At 30.7% G+C, this 18,674-nt stretch overlaps 3 protein-coding genes across 3 annotated transcripts; 2 read left to right on the plus strand and 1 right to left on the minus strand.

Annotated features, from left to right (window-relative positions):
* Positions 1-1,146: 1,146 nt before the first annotated feature.
* Positions 1,147-2,712, plus strand: TRIADDRAFT_61450 (uncharacterized protein; the record flags this gene model as incomplete). Its single annotated transcript, XM_002117374.1, has 5 exons — positions 1,147-1,183; positions 1,726-1,791; positions 2,263-2,363; positions 2,491-2,610; positions 2,674-2,712. 5 exons carry the CDS (start codon positions 1,147-1,149, stop codon positions 2,710-2,712), a joined length of 363 nt encoding a protein of 120 aa, XP_002117410.1.
* A 4,100-nt stretch (positions 2,713-6,812) lies between these two features.
* Positions 6,813-10,345, plus strand: TRIADDRAFT_61451 (uncharacterized protein; the record flags this gene model as incomplete). The annotated part of the gene is made up of 10 exons (XM_002117375.1): positions 6,813-6,938; positions 7,067-7,217; positions 7,292-7,461; positions 7,611-7,814; positions 8,009-8,200; positions 8,328-8,513; positions 8,653-8,856; positions 8,963-9,043; positions 9,130-9,435; positions 10,295-10,345. The coding sequence occupies 10 exons, from the start codon at positions 6,813-6,815 to the stop codon at positions 10,343-10,345; spliced, it is 1,671 nt and encodes a 556-aa protein (XP_002117411.1).
* A 1,508-nt stretch (positions 10,346-11,853) lies between these two features.
* Positions 11,854-18,126, minus strand: TRIADDRAFT_61452 (uncharacterized protein; the record flags this gene model as incomplete). The annotated part of the gene is made up of 13 exons (XM_002117428.1): positions 11,854-11,967; positions 12,312-12,488; positions 12,570-12,630; positions 12,753-12,837; positions 13,167-13,323; positions 13,557-13,668; positions 14,750-14,889; positions 15,000-15,013; positions 15,791-15,908; positions 16,190-16,243; positions 16,629-16,841; positions 17,077-17,080; positions 18,116-18,126. The coding sequence occupies 13 exons, from the start codon at positions 18,124-18,126 to the stop codon at positions 11,854-11,856; spliced, it is 1,260 nt and encodes a 419-aa protein (XP_002117464.1).
* Positions 18,127-18,674: the final 548 nt, after the last annotated feature.

Genomic DNA, 18,674 nt, shown 5'->3' on the forward strand with positions numbered 1-18,674 from the left:
TGTAGATAGTATATGCAAAAGAATAGATCAAAATATGAAAATTTTACCATAGTATGTAACAAACAGAACTAATTAGAGAGGTTATTATGGAATTGCTTTCATACAGCATAAAAGTATAGCAAGAATGAGCTAGCTATAAGCAAGAAAAAGTAATCAAAATACTTTCACTTCCATGTTGAATATTTCAAATTAAACAAATCAGAATATCAATGTGGTACTGTTGATTCCTGAATTGTAATTAATAATGATACGGTAATAACCAAAACTTGCATTTATAATGTCGATAGAGTGCACGCTAGTTTTTTCTCTTTTAATACTCGCAGCACTATTTACAAGTTGTGTTGGAGGCGATCATATCTACTACCTCTTTAATAGACAATACCATGCTTAAGCAGGAAATGATAGCATAACTCTATATCCTTGTAATGTCTAGTACAATTAGCTATGATTATTACAATTCTAGATATAATCAAAGCAGAAAATTTTTAACAGAGCTATAAATCATAACGTCTTGTAGTAACCTGTTGTCACAAATTCAGCTTTATGATCGTCTAAACTTCGCTACCAGCCACTTCAGGACTCCTACTAACTAAGAAGAGATACCGTGAGTTTGACTAACTACAGACTCACAAGTACTATGAGTGGCTGGAAGGTTGTTTAGCTTTATGAGTTTTATTCCAAAAGTACCTGAAAAGTATAGACCTTATTGTACAACAAAGAAATAGCAACTACGCGACGTAGTATCTGCTCGGCCTTATATACGATCCCCACACGTAGGTGGTCCAAAATAGAGAAACAAGTTTTATATCATTTACTTGCATTGATATGAGAAATAAGACATAAATCATAATATGATTCAGTATATAGTCCAGTTATAAACAACATTAATTATTCGTAACATCTCAAGCTGGAGTAAATAAACAATACTAGTACAAACTCACGTCGCTTTGCTGACGGTTTACCGTAATGTATCCATTTGTTAATAATTAACAGATAGTATTACCATTCGACATTATATATATCCCGGTAATAGCCAGGCACTACTATATTCACAGCTATGCTTGTAGAATACTACTTTTCAATTATGCATTGACGGATGAAATGCTATATTAAGATTAGTTAATGGTCCAAAGCACATGATAACTAATGTACGGTGATGGCCATACCAAGTTAAGATTAGCAGGTACTGTAAGATATCTACAGTGTGGTACAATGTCCTTAGCACTGTGGTCAATTCTATACCAATCATTATAATGTGTTTAAAGAACGCTTGGGTATGCAAGAAAAGCTTGCTCTGTCGATAAGTGCTGTTATAAGAAAATGCAACAATCAAAACGGCAGTGTAGGAAACTCTATAAAGATTCTATGTTTATTCAATTTTCATTAGAGTATTACTTCAAATCAAAATTGAAAGGCCCAGTGGCCACCCTTAGCGATATAAGGAATACCATTTTTAAAAATCAGTACTCTGCAGAAATTACTACCTTAGAGCTATTCGTTTTACATGAAGAAATCTGGAGCTAAAAGGTCCTGTAAGAATCTTATACTGATCTATTGAAATGAACCCATAATCAGAGTCATCTAACAGTAGTATAAATACCCCCGCGCTGCTCGTTTCAAGGGAGGGTGGGATTGGTGCTAAGTTAAAACTAGCAGTGAACATCATCATCGTAAACGCAATTAATTCAGATTTCCATTAACATCTAATGTAATAAACAATTTTAGGAGGATGGAAAACTAATCCACAAAAATATAAACAGTTTTGGGAGAACAACAAACTAATCTACAAAAGTAAGATGACAGCATCGCAACACCTGTTTATCTAACAAAAATTCTTGACATTAACTTCATTACTAAACCTTGATGCCTCGATTACTGAGTTACTAATAACGAGTTATTTGTGAAAATGTCCACGTAAGAAATTAAGCTTAACAGTAGTAAGAGTGAAGATGGTGGTACGAAACCTGAGGGGATTAGTGGTGTCAAAGATTTTACTTATTGGCGTTGGATAGGCAAATGCTATTAGTCGGTAATTTAGAGACGATAAATGAAACCCAAAGTGGGAATATAAGAAAAATTAAGTAATGAACGATTTAATGCGCCGCAATAGTGAGACGATTTACTAAGTAACTACCTCAGTATAGGGATAAAAATAGTACTTATAACGATTCTGGATGAAACTAAAGGCAAATGTGTTAACATCAACTAGACATACAAGGGAAGAAACAGTTACGTCTAACTGGATGGAATCCAAGACAATAGGCACGAGTCAATCCGATACTATACCTCGCTATTGCGTCAGAGAAGATGGCTTGAGTATTATTAATGCACGAAAGATTACAGATGCAAAATTTGCCATCAAGGTAAGTCTTTTAAGCTCTTAAGAGGTAATAATTCATAAATATTCCTTACGTTATTTTCATAGGTATAATATTTCCAGCTATAGGTGTTGAATAATCTTCTTTCTATAAAATATCATCAATCATTCAGATACAAGACTATGATACTGGAGAAATTAAATTTGACCTGCCAGTCTCCAAAAGAAATATTAAAGAAGTTAAAATTTCAGCAGATGGAAATTGGCTTGCTTTCTTAATGCACATATCTCAGGTAATAAATGAGATGCAATTGAATAACTAGAACAACAGCAATTATACTGCAAATTAAATTCAGGACATTTTATGTTTTTGGTGTTATGGCACTCCAACTTGAATCTGAACATATAAGCAAATCGCCAAAATAAGCTATATAAGAATTACGGAGACTATTAAAGCCACTAGTTTTCAATATACGACAATGTCAGAGCAATAAAGCACTCATATGCTGCAGTTAGCGCTATCTTGTGGCAAAGAACTCCAGCGTAGATACAATAACCGAAACTACTTTCCAGTATTTTTCAGTCTCTGTGCTAGTGACATATGAGAACTCGATTTCTCAGCTGTACTCTGTAGACAACTGATTAATTGCTATGTATTTTCTTCTCGTTACAACCCCTGAACGCTTCTTAAGCAATTAATACTTTTATTTTATGACCACACTGGCTTAAATAGACTTCTACAGTGAATTCTAATGTCAATTAGCGTGAATACTTATTTTGCAATATTTTTCAAGTTATGCTGATAGATATCTAAAATTACTAAATAGATAGGTCGATATTTAGGAACTTAGGGTGTCGAAACGCTTGTCCTCCGTCCATATACGGTTCGATTATATTACTATAGACTAGTATACCCTTCAATCTACAGTACTGTACAGTGAATTAACTCGTAACAGTTTGTATTTTATATCATAATTCTACTAATAAAGCAGTAACTACACGCCTAGCTAAATTAAGTATGGCATATAACCTTGCTTAGACTGCTCTAAGGTATTCATTATTCATCAATTAATGATTACTTAACTAGTAACGTACTACTTTAATAGCAACATAAAATTATTTGCGTGATATACATGAAATGATATTAGCCATCAATAGTTTGTAAGAATTTATCTGCTTTATTCATATAATGCATTAACAGAAGGTAAAATGACTGTCTTTTAGTTGATTTATCACATAACTGATCTCAGAAATTTGAAACTTGCATTATGGCATGTGCATTTATATTGTGACTGTTTGAGATTTTAGAATGGCATGACTGGCAGAAAAAACTCTGAATTAATTCAATAACCAATAAATTAGAGATATAAATACCATGATTTCATAATTTTATAACATCAATTTATTACGATTATACAATTATGCTCGCCATCAAAATCGTCAATTTTAATTACTATATAATTATGAAGACTGTTATCGGTCTAAATTTGAAAAATTAAAAACCTTATCTTACTAGCCACTTTCAGATCTTTCCTTCTCGACGTAGCCCTACTGACTACAACTCAAAGTGCCGACGATTTGAGATTGTCAATATGTCAAAGTAATTACACGTCTACAGTCACCCACACGAGTAATACCATTGACTACTCTCTTTTAATGTGAGTGATTAACTAACTTACTAGCTACTTAGTCACCAACTAACTATGGAGAGATACTGTAAGCAAGACTAACAACTGCCTCACAAGTATAATAAGCGGCTGGTTCTAAGATTAGTTTATGAGCTTTTACTTCTGGTCATGCCACGAGAGTAGAGTACCTTGTCGTACACTAGAGAAGTATCAACTGAGCGATATATTTTCTGCTCGGGCTTATATACAGTCGCCACATGTAGGTGGTGCAAAGTAAAGAAACACATATAATACAATTTACTCACTCATTATGAGAAACAGGATTACAATTATTATATGACTCAGTACGACTCGAGTCAAGGTGTAAACAACATCAATCAATTATCACCATTATTAGCTAATTAACAACTAGAGGCTCAGCACCACTATATTAATTAACAACATTAATTAATAGCAACTCTTACTGGTGCTAATGATTAATCTAGATTTTTCAATTAATACTTCAAGTAATAAATAATTTTATGGAGACTAACAAACTTATTTACAAGATACGACGACTAGTATCGTAACATCTACTCACAAAATTGAAGAGTGAAGTCAAATCTTAGTCATAAAATAACTAATATATATCGTAGATGATCCATTTAGCGAATTCAAATTTTGAGAATAAAAACAGCAATTATACTCGCATTTGATACATTTGGCATAAATGTAAACGGACAAGTTTAGACACGATTTATTTGAGATCTTGTGATTATGTTAGAAATATGGACATTAAAATCTATTAATTATAAATGGATGCAATCTATTGTGTTCGAATAAATACTAGGAATATTGAGATAAATATCGTAGCTATATAAAAAAGGCTGAAGAGATATTAAGAACAAACAGAAAGGTAGACGTAATAATGGTAAAAGTATTCACTTTGCAAAGAGCAAACAATCACTTCCAAAATTTTATATAAACTAGAGAAAAATATTGCTTTATTTTGACTTAAACAAATTAGAAATTCATGTAATGATTTTCGCTTAATTGCAGTTGTAAGTAATAGGATACTACTACGCAGTCATTGTAATTCACTTAAAGGAATTACGATACAGGCAGAATTACTGCTTCAACCAACGAAACTACCGAAAAGTTACTCACAGAACTTTGAGTTTTTTAGTATTTGCTAGCTGGAACTAAACTTGAACTACTTTCTACTGAACTGAAGCACCTTTATACGCTATACAAAGTAGTTGGTGGTATCAGACTATCAAATTACTATTCTACTCGTAAAGTATTCTAAATGAAACTATCAATTAAACACATATGATCAGATAAATTATACTTCAGATTTCCGAATATTACTAAATTAATAACAACCATAATTGTTACTACCATTTAAATTTTTCGACGGTATATAATATATAACTATATAAAAATACCAAAACAGATCAAAAGTTACAAATTAGAAGCTAGATCAAAATATTTGAGTTTATAAGTTATACTCGATAGCTAAGTAATATTATTTCTACTTTGTTTCACGATCAAAATAAGCTATATGCTTTATCATAGTTATAGCATAAGTTATATGCGACTAAACGTATCACATAAGTTACGATCTAACATTGTATAATTTTTAACACATTTATGCTACAGAATATTCCTAAGTTTTAACCCGAATTAAGAAGTCAGATTTAATATACTACGACACTAAGAAAAACCAACTGTAGTTAAACCATTTAAGTCTATTTTTTAAGGCTACAATACTTATTATAATACAAAACTTGATGAAGGATTTTAAAAATTAATCTTCATTACAAAAAGGTGATAAAAATTAGCCACTTATCTATACAATTCTATACTCTGATTAATCTATGCAGATACTTAAACTATTATTACGTTCGAAAAGGTACATACATGGGAGGTCTATGACAAAAATGGCATGAAGCGTCTGCAATTTAAAAAAGATGAAAATGTGACCCCAGACTGGAAATCCAATATATTAGAATTTCTCCCTTTAGAATTTATTCCTTTAAAAAATCAGCCCATAGTAGCGCAATTAATTACTGTGGATGGCAGAAAAGAACCTCTAGTAAGAAATACAATTTTCTGGTGTTTATTTTAATCAATCAGCGATAAGTTTAGATTACTTAATATCCGTAGCATTGACTTACATGCTTGAGAAGAATTGCAAATTATTTTTAATTAACAATATTTTTATGGATATGTGGAGGTCTGTTAATCGAAGAAATCCTTTATTAATTAAATAGCTTTGGAAAATTCATGACTCGCAAATAGAATTCCGGCAGGAACTCAAGTTGCGTTCAATGTGGATAGAACGTATTAAATTTGTATCCAACCTCAAAAGGAATGCCTATCGACCCTTACTTTGGGGCGAAGATATCATTGAAAATTTCCAGACTGATGACCAAAACAAGAAACACAACCATGAGTGCATTCCAAAATGCCGGATCATATTAGGAAATATATCAAAGAATCGCTCAACAAACGAGGCAGATCTACAGTCAAATTTAGCAAATTCCACAAGATTAATATTGCCATTGCACTTCCCTCGTAAAGGTAGTAAAAACACGACAGCATTCATAACCCTGTTACAGTTATAAATCATGTAGAGTCTCGGACCGAGATTGCAAACTATTGAATATACATCTCAGTACTTTTATTAGCTAGATCTTGAATCATATAACAATATTTCCATACTAATATAATCTATTATCAAAATCACAGCAGGACTTGACACAAATACTGAAGCAGGCGAGCGATTACGAAGTATCGACTATGTTTATAAGAAGAAACTGATTATCGTAAGATATAAGAAAGCGCTAGGATATCTACCAATTCAGCACCAACCTGGCGAACCAATGGACTTGACGGAAAAATATACAGACCAATTTAAATTAGTCTTCTTTAGTGAAGATAACATTGCAAGCATTGCTATCTCAGCAGATCAACAATTTATAGCAGTATTAATGTACTGGAAGATTGTTGTAAGTTTTATCAGCGATTTCGATAGATTACATTATATGTATGCCTATCTACTCACCTTAGGTTCTTAATACTTGAACTTGTTCAAGCTATACAGCTCATGTTTGGACAACTTCTTTGCTTCGAATAGATAATTAAGCTCCAAAATGATAGCATTTGCTACTATGAAACCATCTATTGCGTAGAAAAAATTCACGATATCACATTCGTACCTGGCATGAGCGGCCTATTTGCTTATGACAAAGTTTCTAAGCAACGTCTATATCGATTTACTATAAATGGTAATGATGTATATTGATCGCAATCTTTCATCAATAAACAAACTAATCCATTTCATATTGTAATCTATAACTAGACAATGATGCTCAAATGCAAGAAGCCAAACTACCTCTCTTTGATCTGGAATCGGAAAAATTCATCAGAACTGATCACATCATCATCGATACCAGCCATGTGTTTAGTGACAATGTCCCAGTGGCACTGCAATTAATTAAATATCAAAAGGAAAAATGTTGCTATTTAAAGGTTGTTTACTAAATAATTTGAAAATAATAGACAAATATCATTGTCATATCAAATATTTAAATGAATATAAATTCTTAAACATAAACTATGCAGATAATCTTATTGCTTCGCTTTAAATAATAAATTAGTCCATTTATTTTTGACTCAAGTTATTCGAAGGAGAAAATTTAGAGCAAACGCTAATGGGCAAACTTCAGCAGAATTATAATCGCTGTTTTTTACACGAAAATTATAAGTCAATTATCTTATTTCGAAATGATCTGTGCAAATCAGCCGACTGTTTAAATGAATTTAGACTCGAATCAGGATTAGGAACAGAACACTGGCATATTACCTTAGCTAAAATTTCAAATGTAAGTGAAGAATAGAGTACAGCAGTCATAAATGGAAACTAGCTGTCCAAAGCTATTTTACTTCAGCCTGGCAAAGCGAGGTTTCATATTTTCAGATTATGCACTAAATAAGAAAATTACTAAGGTACACGAAAAGGCAACTTTGCTTAATTTTTGAATTGAATATCCATCTTGTTCGATATGATTCCATGTAGTACCGCTACCTTAACAAAATCTCCAACAATCAAGCAGACGAAAGGTTTATCAATTACTCTATGGCTTATGGCATAAACCCTAGCGATTATAATATACCTACACCTTATCAAATAGAAGATACTGAATTCAATGTACTGGCATCTAGATACAGAGAAAGCGATGATATAATCATTTTCATAATAGAAATTAAGGTATTATTAATATTGATATTTCTCATCTTAACAGTTCTGTAGATATTTAATATTTCCCCATTCCTTCCATACGATAATCGTTGTATACTAACCTCATTTTTTATTATTTTATTTCTCCTGTATTTAGTATATACAAAGGAATCATAGACTGATCATATTTACAGCTAATTGCCAAGACGAAACTAGTTCCATCTATTCTGATACCAAAGAAGCAAAGTACGAAAATATCCAGATCGTTTATTTCGATGACAATTGCTTAATTACTCATCAGCATATCCAAGATAGTCAAAATACTTCGCAAAGCACCATTGATGTAAGTATTATTTTAATAAACTAAAATCTGCAATATGTCATACATCCTATTGATAAAAATTTAGATACTGCAAACATCAATTCTACGTGTATACCCCCAATATTGAAATGCCATTTATCTTTACTTTTGATTATTCAAGATATACAAGCTAAATCAAACAAATGACAATGAGAAACTATATAAATCTCACAAATATCAACGAGAAGATATAGGCGTCATCAGCAAACTAGTTATACATGGAAATGAACTGTCCGATGAAATTGATGTCGATTTTTCGCCTTTTAAGGACGATCATGATATTTTAACAATAGATTTTGACCTTGAAGGCAACATCGATGATATTGTAAGTCCATTAATGTGTACGGAGCTTTAAAACTTTTTTAAATATATCTAAGAAATTACCGCAATCTAGCTTTTAAATGGATGTGTTAAACCATTTTTTCAATTAGCTTCAACAGCAATTTGAAAAGGAATATTCTCTTACTCACTGCACAGAATATTTCATCATCCAAAAAGAAAACGATATTCTGGTAAGGAATCATGTTCTTATAGCTATTCTTGTCTCAGATTTGGATCAATCGCTCATCAGACGTATTACCGGTGTTAACTTTTCCAGGTTTTAGCTGTAGCCAACAACATGACTAAAATTTTAACATACTGCTGTAGCAATGGGAAACACTATAATTTCGAATTTGTTCTGGATCTTAAAAAGATTAGCAACTTATGGTCTAGTCAGCGTTTAGCATTTATCAAAGATAAGAGTCAAATTCATATTTACGATAAATGCAAAATACAGTTATTGCAAGTTATACAATCACCTATTAATGATGAATATAGCGAAATATTAGGCAACGAGAATCAATCATCGTTCATTTGTCGAACTAATGATCGTGAATACATTGTTTATAAAGCAATAGAGACGGTAAATCAAAGCTGATGAAATTTCCTGTCCATAATAATGTTAGAATACAAAATACGCTGACTTTTTTAGTATTTTATCTAGGCAGTTTTATATCTCGCAGCTATACATTGCATTATTTTTTTTAATCACTCAGCAAGAAATTGCTGATATTAAATTTCAGTTATTTTATAACGGCATATTTTCGGAGATAATGTGATACCTTAACAATATTTCGCTGGCCTTATTGATTTATTTTATGTAGCTGAACTTACAGCAAAAGAATTTGCACTTTGTGATATTTTATAGATTGATAGTTTATTCTAGAAAAATGGGTATGCTAACAATAGCGTAATAACAAATGCGCTGCCAGCCAGATTTATTGCGGCAGGTAAATTTGTTTTTCATAATATTCATCAATTGATATTTTTATGTAAGGAAAAGCGTGTACTATCGATAGCCTAATGACAAATGCGCTTCCAACCAGATTTGTAACTACCTCACCCAAATTTTACTCGTAAGAGCAGAAATTAGTAAGTAATTATCATTTTTATCCAATTATATTATATTTCTTGTAGCTATACCGAGTAAATACATACGCAACTTTAAATAGGAGCCACAATGACGATATCATTAGATAGGCTTACATTAAATTCGCTATCCATTCTTTATCTATCTTACTCTACCTATTGGTATAGATAACTGCATATTTTGATAATGTTATCTAATTATTTTGATTTATTTTTACGTAAACGCTTATAAATTAGCTGATTTTCTAATAAAATTACGATTTTTTATGCTTTAGTCTGACAAGAGAACTGTGTTACATTTATTACGAATTTCTAATAACAGGTAAATATTAGTGCTTAAAATCCTATCATAGGCTAATTGTGAGGTGGATAGGCCTGAATGTGGGTTCATGAAAGTTAAATGATCGTTTTAAATTCAGTTTGTAATAAGAAAGAACAAAATTAATTGCCGTAAAACCTCTGAACATAAGAGTAACAATTATTTCTATCTATAACAGTGATTATAAATAAAATCACTTGTTTGAAACAACCCTGGTATTTGGCTATCAATTTAGTAAAGGCAATAGACAAAAGAAACAAAATCATTCACTTTGAATCCCATTCATTTAATGATTTTTTCCCTTCGCTAATCTTATGATCACTCCTTTGATGAGAGACTACCCTTGTTCCTCCGCTTTCAACAAAGCATCTAGTCATAAAAATTAAATTTTAATACTAAGATATCCAAGGAAGCAGCATACAATTTATTATATGGCAATCTTTTAAACATTGAACTCTAAAATGTCAATTACTGGAAATTTCAATTAAATGACGTAACTTTAAATTAAAGAGTAGTCAGATAGATGTCAGCAAATATTATAACAATAAAAGCTAGTCAATTTTAGCTATTACTTGAAAACTTGCGTTACATTCTTATTAACCGCTCTTCAATTTAATAACACTACTGATAGGTAGAAGAATAGATTAATTTACTTATTACAACGCATTAATGAATTCTATCTAATCATATAACACAATTAATTAACTCAAAATGATGTTCTAAATTTTTGTAACATGGCAACATATATGAGTATACTAAAATTTATAGCACTAATACGGAGGATAGAATATACCAATCTCAGAACCTAAGAAATTAAAATGGATTTACAAGCTAAAGGTTGTATTCCTTAGCATAGAATAAGTATGCCTTTAATAATTAGTAAATTTTACTTTTATATAGAATAAGATCATACCATTCAGCTGCAGGGACTTCAAATGAGGATATAAATTTAAGGAATGTCATAGAATGCTTTCACTATCAGAGAATTCATTGAACTAACAAGATACAGTAATTGAAGAAATTTGAAGCGAATATAGATAATATAGCTAGATATACTAATAGCATACCAGGAACAATGAGACCCGAAAGAGCATGGAATTGCGTATTTACTCTAAGTGCATTTGCTTTATGTTAATTTACATGGATGAAATGTTAAAGCAAACATTTCTAAAGAGAAACAGTGAACAGTTTGTGGTTTACATGAATAGTATCTACCTGGAAACAGGGATTATAAAGCTTCTCTACAATACTTACGCATTAATTTAATAGAGCTATGCAACAGTAAGTAAGGCTATTAATAATTACTAGGATTAAGTCTAACAGGTAAAAACTACAGTTAAACATAAGGATGAAGAAATCATTCAATCTTCTCAACCGAATTAGCCGTGCCAAAAATTATTACTGCATAATCTGTTTTATTATCAGATGTCACATTTATTTTATGGTCAAATCGACTTTTCCATTTACTTTCTATTGTTAAATTCCACTTGCGGTTAAAGACTACTACTCGTACTTTGATGTTACTCAACGAAGTTTCTTTTTTATTCCAAAACGCCAAAGGTATCATTTCTACCATCAGTAGAGTGCTACTGACTAGTATGGAAAGAAATTGAAGTCATCCAAAGCCTCTAAGGCTTCATTGATATCTACCTTGTCTTCTACAATTAGTTTTTTCTTCGTTTGGAAACATGATGATCCTTTTTTAATCTAGTGGAAGAAATTGACACTTGGATCTTAGAAGTTCTACAGCTAGTAGCAAATGTTTGATATTATTCATGAATTTCTACTTGTATACTTGCATCAGTTCACCTACTTGTTTATCCAGGATGCAATAAAATAGAAGTACAAGAAAATTCAGCAAGCAGTTTAAAGCAACAAAGACAAAACCACTAACAGTGTGATTGTACGAAATGAAGTTGCAGAAAAATAACCATGTTAACAGAATAATAATCATCATGGTTGCAATCTCGTACTCTTGGACCCTCAATCTAATTCGTGAATATAATGTAAGAGCTTAGTAATAATCAATTTAGTAATCAAAATGTTCTTACCAATATCGATAAATATATAATTGCTATATCATAATTTACATACTTTCGAGCTCTATGCTCTTCAGCATTGAACGCGTGAAATTCTTTGCTATCTTCCCCGTCTTTACAACACCAATCTTTAATTTTTAATTCCTTCAATTCATCCTGAGTACTGTACATCAAGAATGGAAGAGAAATCTAGGTAATGTCAAGTTAATAATAGGTGATTAATTGTGTTAGCATTTCTGGTTAGTTTCTCAAAAGCAAAATAATACTTACTACCACTATAGCTGGCAATGGAATCACAAAATAAAAGTTATTGATGCCATGCAGCCAACACCTGTTATAAATAAATAACAATGTTGCAGTTCTACTTCGTATCATTACGAATTTTTATACAGTCATAATATTTTAGACATAATAGAAATGAAACAATTACAACAACTAGATAATTTAACTGACATATTTTGACCAAAAACTTTTAAAGTTGGGTGATATATCCATGGATCCACCAGCGAGGCAACAGTAATCGGTACGGTAGGAAGCACTGATATTAAGAAGAGGGAAATGATTAACGTCGTAAAAACGGCATACAATGTACTAATATTCGGGATTCCATTCCATCTAATGTCAGAAATTGATACATCAGCTCGATAGTATTAGTTATTGTCACTTATAAATTTAAATCTTGTTGAATCGTGATCTTACTCTATCCAAGGTCTAAACTAAATTAAGTCATAAATGACATGCGAGTATAATCATTTCTTTCTACGAGCAATTACATTGAAATTCTTGCCAATACGAATGGATGAATCTTACAAATACTGAATCACATTAAAGTTTAAATTAATTAAGAATCATATCTAGATAACATACTCCATCCAATAAGGAAGTAGGTAAAGATCCACATTCTGCTATCATTTGCATTCTTGTTCTTTCGGTGACGATATTGGTGAAGGCATTGAACAAACATGCACGTAAAACAAGCCAGAATCATATAATGTAGAACTATGCCTTTAGCAATGCACAGTGGCTAATATCGATAGATAAAAAATTAACAAAAACATTAGTTCGACTTCTATAATAACAGGAATTAAAATAACATTTAAGAGACCATTCTAACTTGAGGATAACGCAGGGAAATACGAAGATATTCAAATTACTTCCGAATACAGGCAAAAATTAAAACTAATAAAACTATTTTTATTGCCAGTAAAGACTAAACTTCAACTTAAATTATAGTTCATTATGCGATATCTTACTTACAGATTTTTCTTTAGCTGGTAGAAATGGAATAACCACAGCAATCATCACATCGGTGAGAATGACTGCTATAGCTATATTACATCGAACTTTCCATTTCATTGTAAGCGAGACGCTAAGCATAAAATGTTGTCGTAAAAAAAATTGGTCATTTGGAAGAAATTATGCAGTTGCAAGCAAGCAATACATTCCTAACATGATTTGTATTCATTATTACGATTACTTGCAATCGTTAATTATAGCCGATTTCAAAAAATTAAATCGTAAACACACAGTAATAATAGTATTGATTAATTGTTTATGCACGTCAAGGTATGGAAGATCACAATTGAACTGGTCACTAAGGTAAATGACGTTTAAAATACCCTGATCGTGATGGAGAGATTTGTAAGCATACTTTCATTCTTACAAGAATTTACAACATTATGTATGATATCAATATCAATCTAGCTGGAATTAGATTAGATCAACTGTTGCACATAACATAATATCATATTCAGTTTGCTATTACTATTTAGACTTACTATAACAAAATTATTAATACGAGTTGAATCTATAAAATATTTCTAAGCTAATTTTAATCGTGCAATTTAAAACTCATAAAATTAAAACTTCATGATCAGTGTATGTGTATCAATATAATTATCGACGTTAAATTGCTGCCAGTCTTGTGCTGTTAAAATTATTTATTTCGCGAAGAAGCTAAACTCTCAACAAAACCTACTAAGTTACTAAACTATTATAATGAAAATATTAATACCGGTATAATCGTTTAAATATTTCGAAGCTAATTCTAAACGTGTTATTTCAAATCCATAGAATTAAAAAATCCATGATCAGCGAAGATACGTCAATATTATATCGACCTTAAATTATAGCCAGTCTTATGCTGCTACTGTTAATCAATTCGTGAAGAAAGCTAAAAGCTCTCAATAAAATCTATAAGTTACCAGTCCTGATAGACTGCTAACTACGACTTGTAATAAATAATACTACCTTAATTAAGCTAAGGTGTTATATCATGCAGAACTTCTCTATACAGAAACATAATTGCACAAATCACTTGTTTCTCAAATTAAATGCTTAAAATTAGCGGATTCGTATTATGTAATTACTAGATGTAGTGTCATTAAAAAGAAATTATTAAATACCAATTGTTATTTTTTAACTCAAAATTATGGAATGCATTCTTTTACCTCGCTGCTATAACAAAGCCCCAAGTCAACAAAATAAAAGTAATGGAGATCCAACCCATAGCTATATTAAACCATTGAAATAATAATGGTTTCGAATTATAATTGATATCATACTTCTTCATATTAGTTTCATTATTTTCCTAAATTGAAGACATAAACCAATGGGCAAGTTATTAACTTTATTCTGAGTAAATAATAATTAAAAAGAATGATATTTTAGAAATATTAAAGCTCGATCCTGTGAGCTTACCTTGACTTTATGACCTATATTTTAAAATAAAAAATGGTATCGCATTGTTAAACATTTACTTTTACGGACTTAAACGCCTATAATTCTATTCTTTATACCTGTATTCTATTTAGTAAATTGGCAAAGTAGATGCAAAGTAAATCAAGACATATTTATTCCCTATTTGAATGTTTAATGATTTTGGACATTGTTCAATTTCATTCAATCTGATATAATAATTTATTGAGTTATATCCAAGCGTTTGATACTTTAGTACGTTCCAAAGGTAGGTATGGAACCCTATCGGTTCTGAAGCTATAATATTATAGATTATTTGAAAGAAAGATAATACGATACTTTTGCAACTTCTAAATTTAGTTATGGTATCCTATCGGTACTAAAACTATAACATCATAGGTCATTTGAAAGAAAAAAGATACTAATTTTTTAATTCTTAGTTTATTAGTGTAAAACACAGTTATCCAGTAGTACAACTAAAATATAATTTCTTTAGAAAGCATGACTCGGTGATTATTGGCATCATTTCTGCGCCTACTAACGTACTCATACGTGAGTCTGCATCATTTTAAAGATTTCTTGGCTAATTCAATTTTATTAGCGTGCAATTTGCCTTATTTAATTTACTATCCACGAAGTAAGTTAATTCCAATCTTCTGATTTATATTAACCGTCGATTTCACATTGCGACATTATTCAAAAAGCATTAATTGCATTCCAAAAGTAAAACAACTATACTTGAAGTGAAGCAAAACATATTTTTAAAAGTTAGCCTTAATGAAGTAGTACAATACCGTATGAAGTTCGCCAGCACTGCTTAAGGGTTGATGCCTGCTCGTAGGTTTGACAGCAGATAATGTTATTTCCTATAAATTCTTTCAACACTTCCATTGCAGGTCTTATTGTTTGGGGCTAGAACAAAAAATATAAACATGTTGCATTTGCATATTATTCTATCCTACTCATGGTGATATTTATTAACTAATTTAGATATATTCTTATAGTCATTTTAATCTCTCGTGATTTATACCTAATTAAATAATATATATAAGTTGTTAGCATAAATATAATCTTAAGAATATTCAGATTAAAATACAACCCATTCAATTATTAATACCTTTCGCTAATAATCCCACAACTTTTTACAGTAGAAAGTACTGATGACTATATTTCATCTAGAGCCTTGGTCTTACCTTACTACCGCAAGACGTTACGTTGGCGACTTTATAAGCAGCTTGATACAAACACTGTTAATCCAAAATGGATCAAATTAGGTGACTGATAAAATTATAGATCTGATACCGATTTAAGTTATAACTTTTACCTATCAATATAAACTATTATTAACCATATTAAACCTATTTTATTACAAAAAACACAAACGCTACGTAAAATAATTTTGAACATTCATATCACAGGAAATGTAGCCGATAGATTCTTAGTAAACCGCCGATAAAATAGAGCAAAAGCCAATGTTTTGCGATATAAACTTGATTAAACATAAGCTAAATATTTATAATCTGGACTAAGAAAATCCTACTAAAGCTGCAATTTTTGATTAAAATACTTTGGAATTTTTTAAGGCTTGAAAAATATTTACGATCAAAAATGCTTTTAAATATATCGGCAAACCTGAGCTATCCAATGCCCATCATGTTCTAATTCTTGGAAAGTGGAAATAAAAACTTCATACAAACTCTCAATAATTCCAAGGACATCACTAACATAAACTGCTACTTTATGAGAAGATTCGAAAGCTTCCTGATAAAATTGACTCATCAAAATTTCATCGATATCCATAGAAGCCAGCAGTAAGTCGTATTCATCAAAGAAGCGAGAAAAATTCTGTAAAGAAAGACAACAAATCACAATAACTAAAGGCGATATTGGCTGTTGATAATAGTAGATCGCTATTGATGTAAAAAGAAAAAACTAGGCATTAGATCAGTAGCCCAAGCTTAAGCTAAGTAGGATGATTAAATTGTGTATGAAATTTCAGAACGTTGAAACAAAGTGATTAATATGCTAATACTCAAAGTATTATTTGTTAAAAGTGACCATAACCGCACAAGAAACTTACTCGACTCCAAGCAAGAAAAATAGTAGCAGTAAAAGTTAGCTATCACCGTTATTCAACTTTGACATTCGGTATTTTATGTCAATAGATGAATAAATGAATACGAAATAAAAAATTAAGTTGCTAGAAAGATAATAATAACATTCGTATTGATTTCTTCCCAAAGCTTTAGTGTATTTACATACAGGTTTACTTTAGTATCTTAAATCGTTTTATAATTAATGTAATATGTTAAATAGAAAATAATCTATTATAAAATAGATGCTTTAAAATTTTCTGCTAAATTTTAGCCCTGCACCTATTCCCGAGTCATGAAAGCGAATGAAGTGGCTGTAAATTACTTTTATTATCCGCAAAATGACTTTCTTAGCTTAAAGAAGCTACTATATTTCAAGGCATTATAAAAACTGCAACCCAAAATCTACGTCTCAACTCATAAAGAAAAACCTAAGTTTTATTACTAGTTGGCTTGTTTAAGTGTCGTATCATCTAAAGGATAATAGGCTTTACGCTTCTTTAATGCATACTAACAGCAAGATTCTTGCTGAAATACATTAAATCACATATGGATAGGATAGTTAACAAACTGAAACATGGTAATATCACAGTTCTTTGCTCCTGTACACTCTTACAAGTATATTTGAGAGCTAATTTGAAGTATTTAGATATCGTTTGAAAATATCTTGAGAATTACTTTACCAATAATATTACTCGTTATATTGCTTCAATATATTACAAGCTTAAAATGAAACTTTCTGTCGCAACTATAAATGCATAGTTACAAGAAATATATAGCAATAAAGTGTAAGGCTAGCAAAACTGTTGGCATAATTAATTTATGAAGCAGCTCATGACTATCTAATAATCCCAAAATAAGCTTTCTAATCTCCATGGCCATCGGTCTTTTTCACTAATGGCGACCAATAAATTTTAAATCAGACCATGAAGCTATATGAAATAGAAGTACTATTTATTATTTAATTACGATTGCCAATACATGACCAATTAAATTTTGATTTTCCCTATTGTTAAATATGGATACCTCTCATACATGATGGCTATAGCGATAAATATTTGTCAAATTTAAAGACGAAAATATGTACGAGTATTTGTTAAATCCCTTGTTAAGGACATTCTTTATTTTAATAAAAACAAAATCAAGGCCTATTGTAAATATATAATAGAAATTTTAGACGGTAGAATTATACCAGAAATGAAAAATTAATAGGCTTCTAAATAGTTTTAAAATGAGATCCCCATTCGTCTTTTCATAGAACAAATAAAACCCACAAAATCTAATTTTGACATCACTTTGATACCAAAGGCTTTTAATTTGTCAAGTGACAATCAAACAGAAAGTATCCGGAATAATTTTAAAAGACGATGATTTATGTCACTCTATTTCTGGATACTGATGACTTTTGAATCAGACAGCAGATGTTACCAGGATAATAGACTTATATTTAATCTAATTAATTTTTTACTTATATGTTGCAATAAATAAATATTAAAATATATTACCACGATTACAGGCAGGCCGTCAAAGTTTATTTAAATGAATCTTTTCGATTAATCAACACAATTACGATAGCTATTTATGG

This window comes from Trichoplax adhaerens, genomic scaffold (genome assembly GCF_000150275.1).
Source record: "Trichoplax adhaerens TRIADscaffold_24 genomic scaffold, whole genome shotgun sequence".
In the NCBI taxonomy this organism is placed as follows: Eukaryota; Metazoa; Placozoa; class Uniplacotomia; order Trichoplacea; family Trichoplacidae; genus Trichoplax; species Trichoplax adhaerens.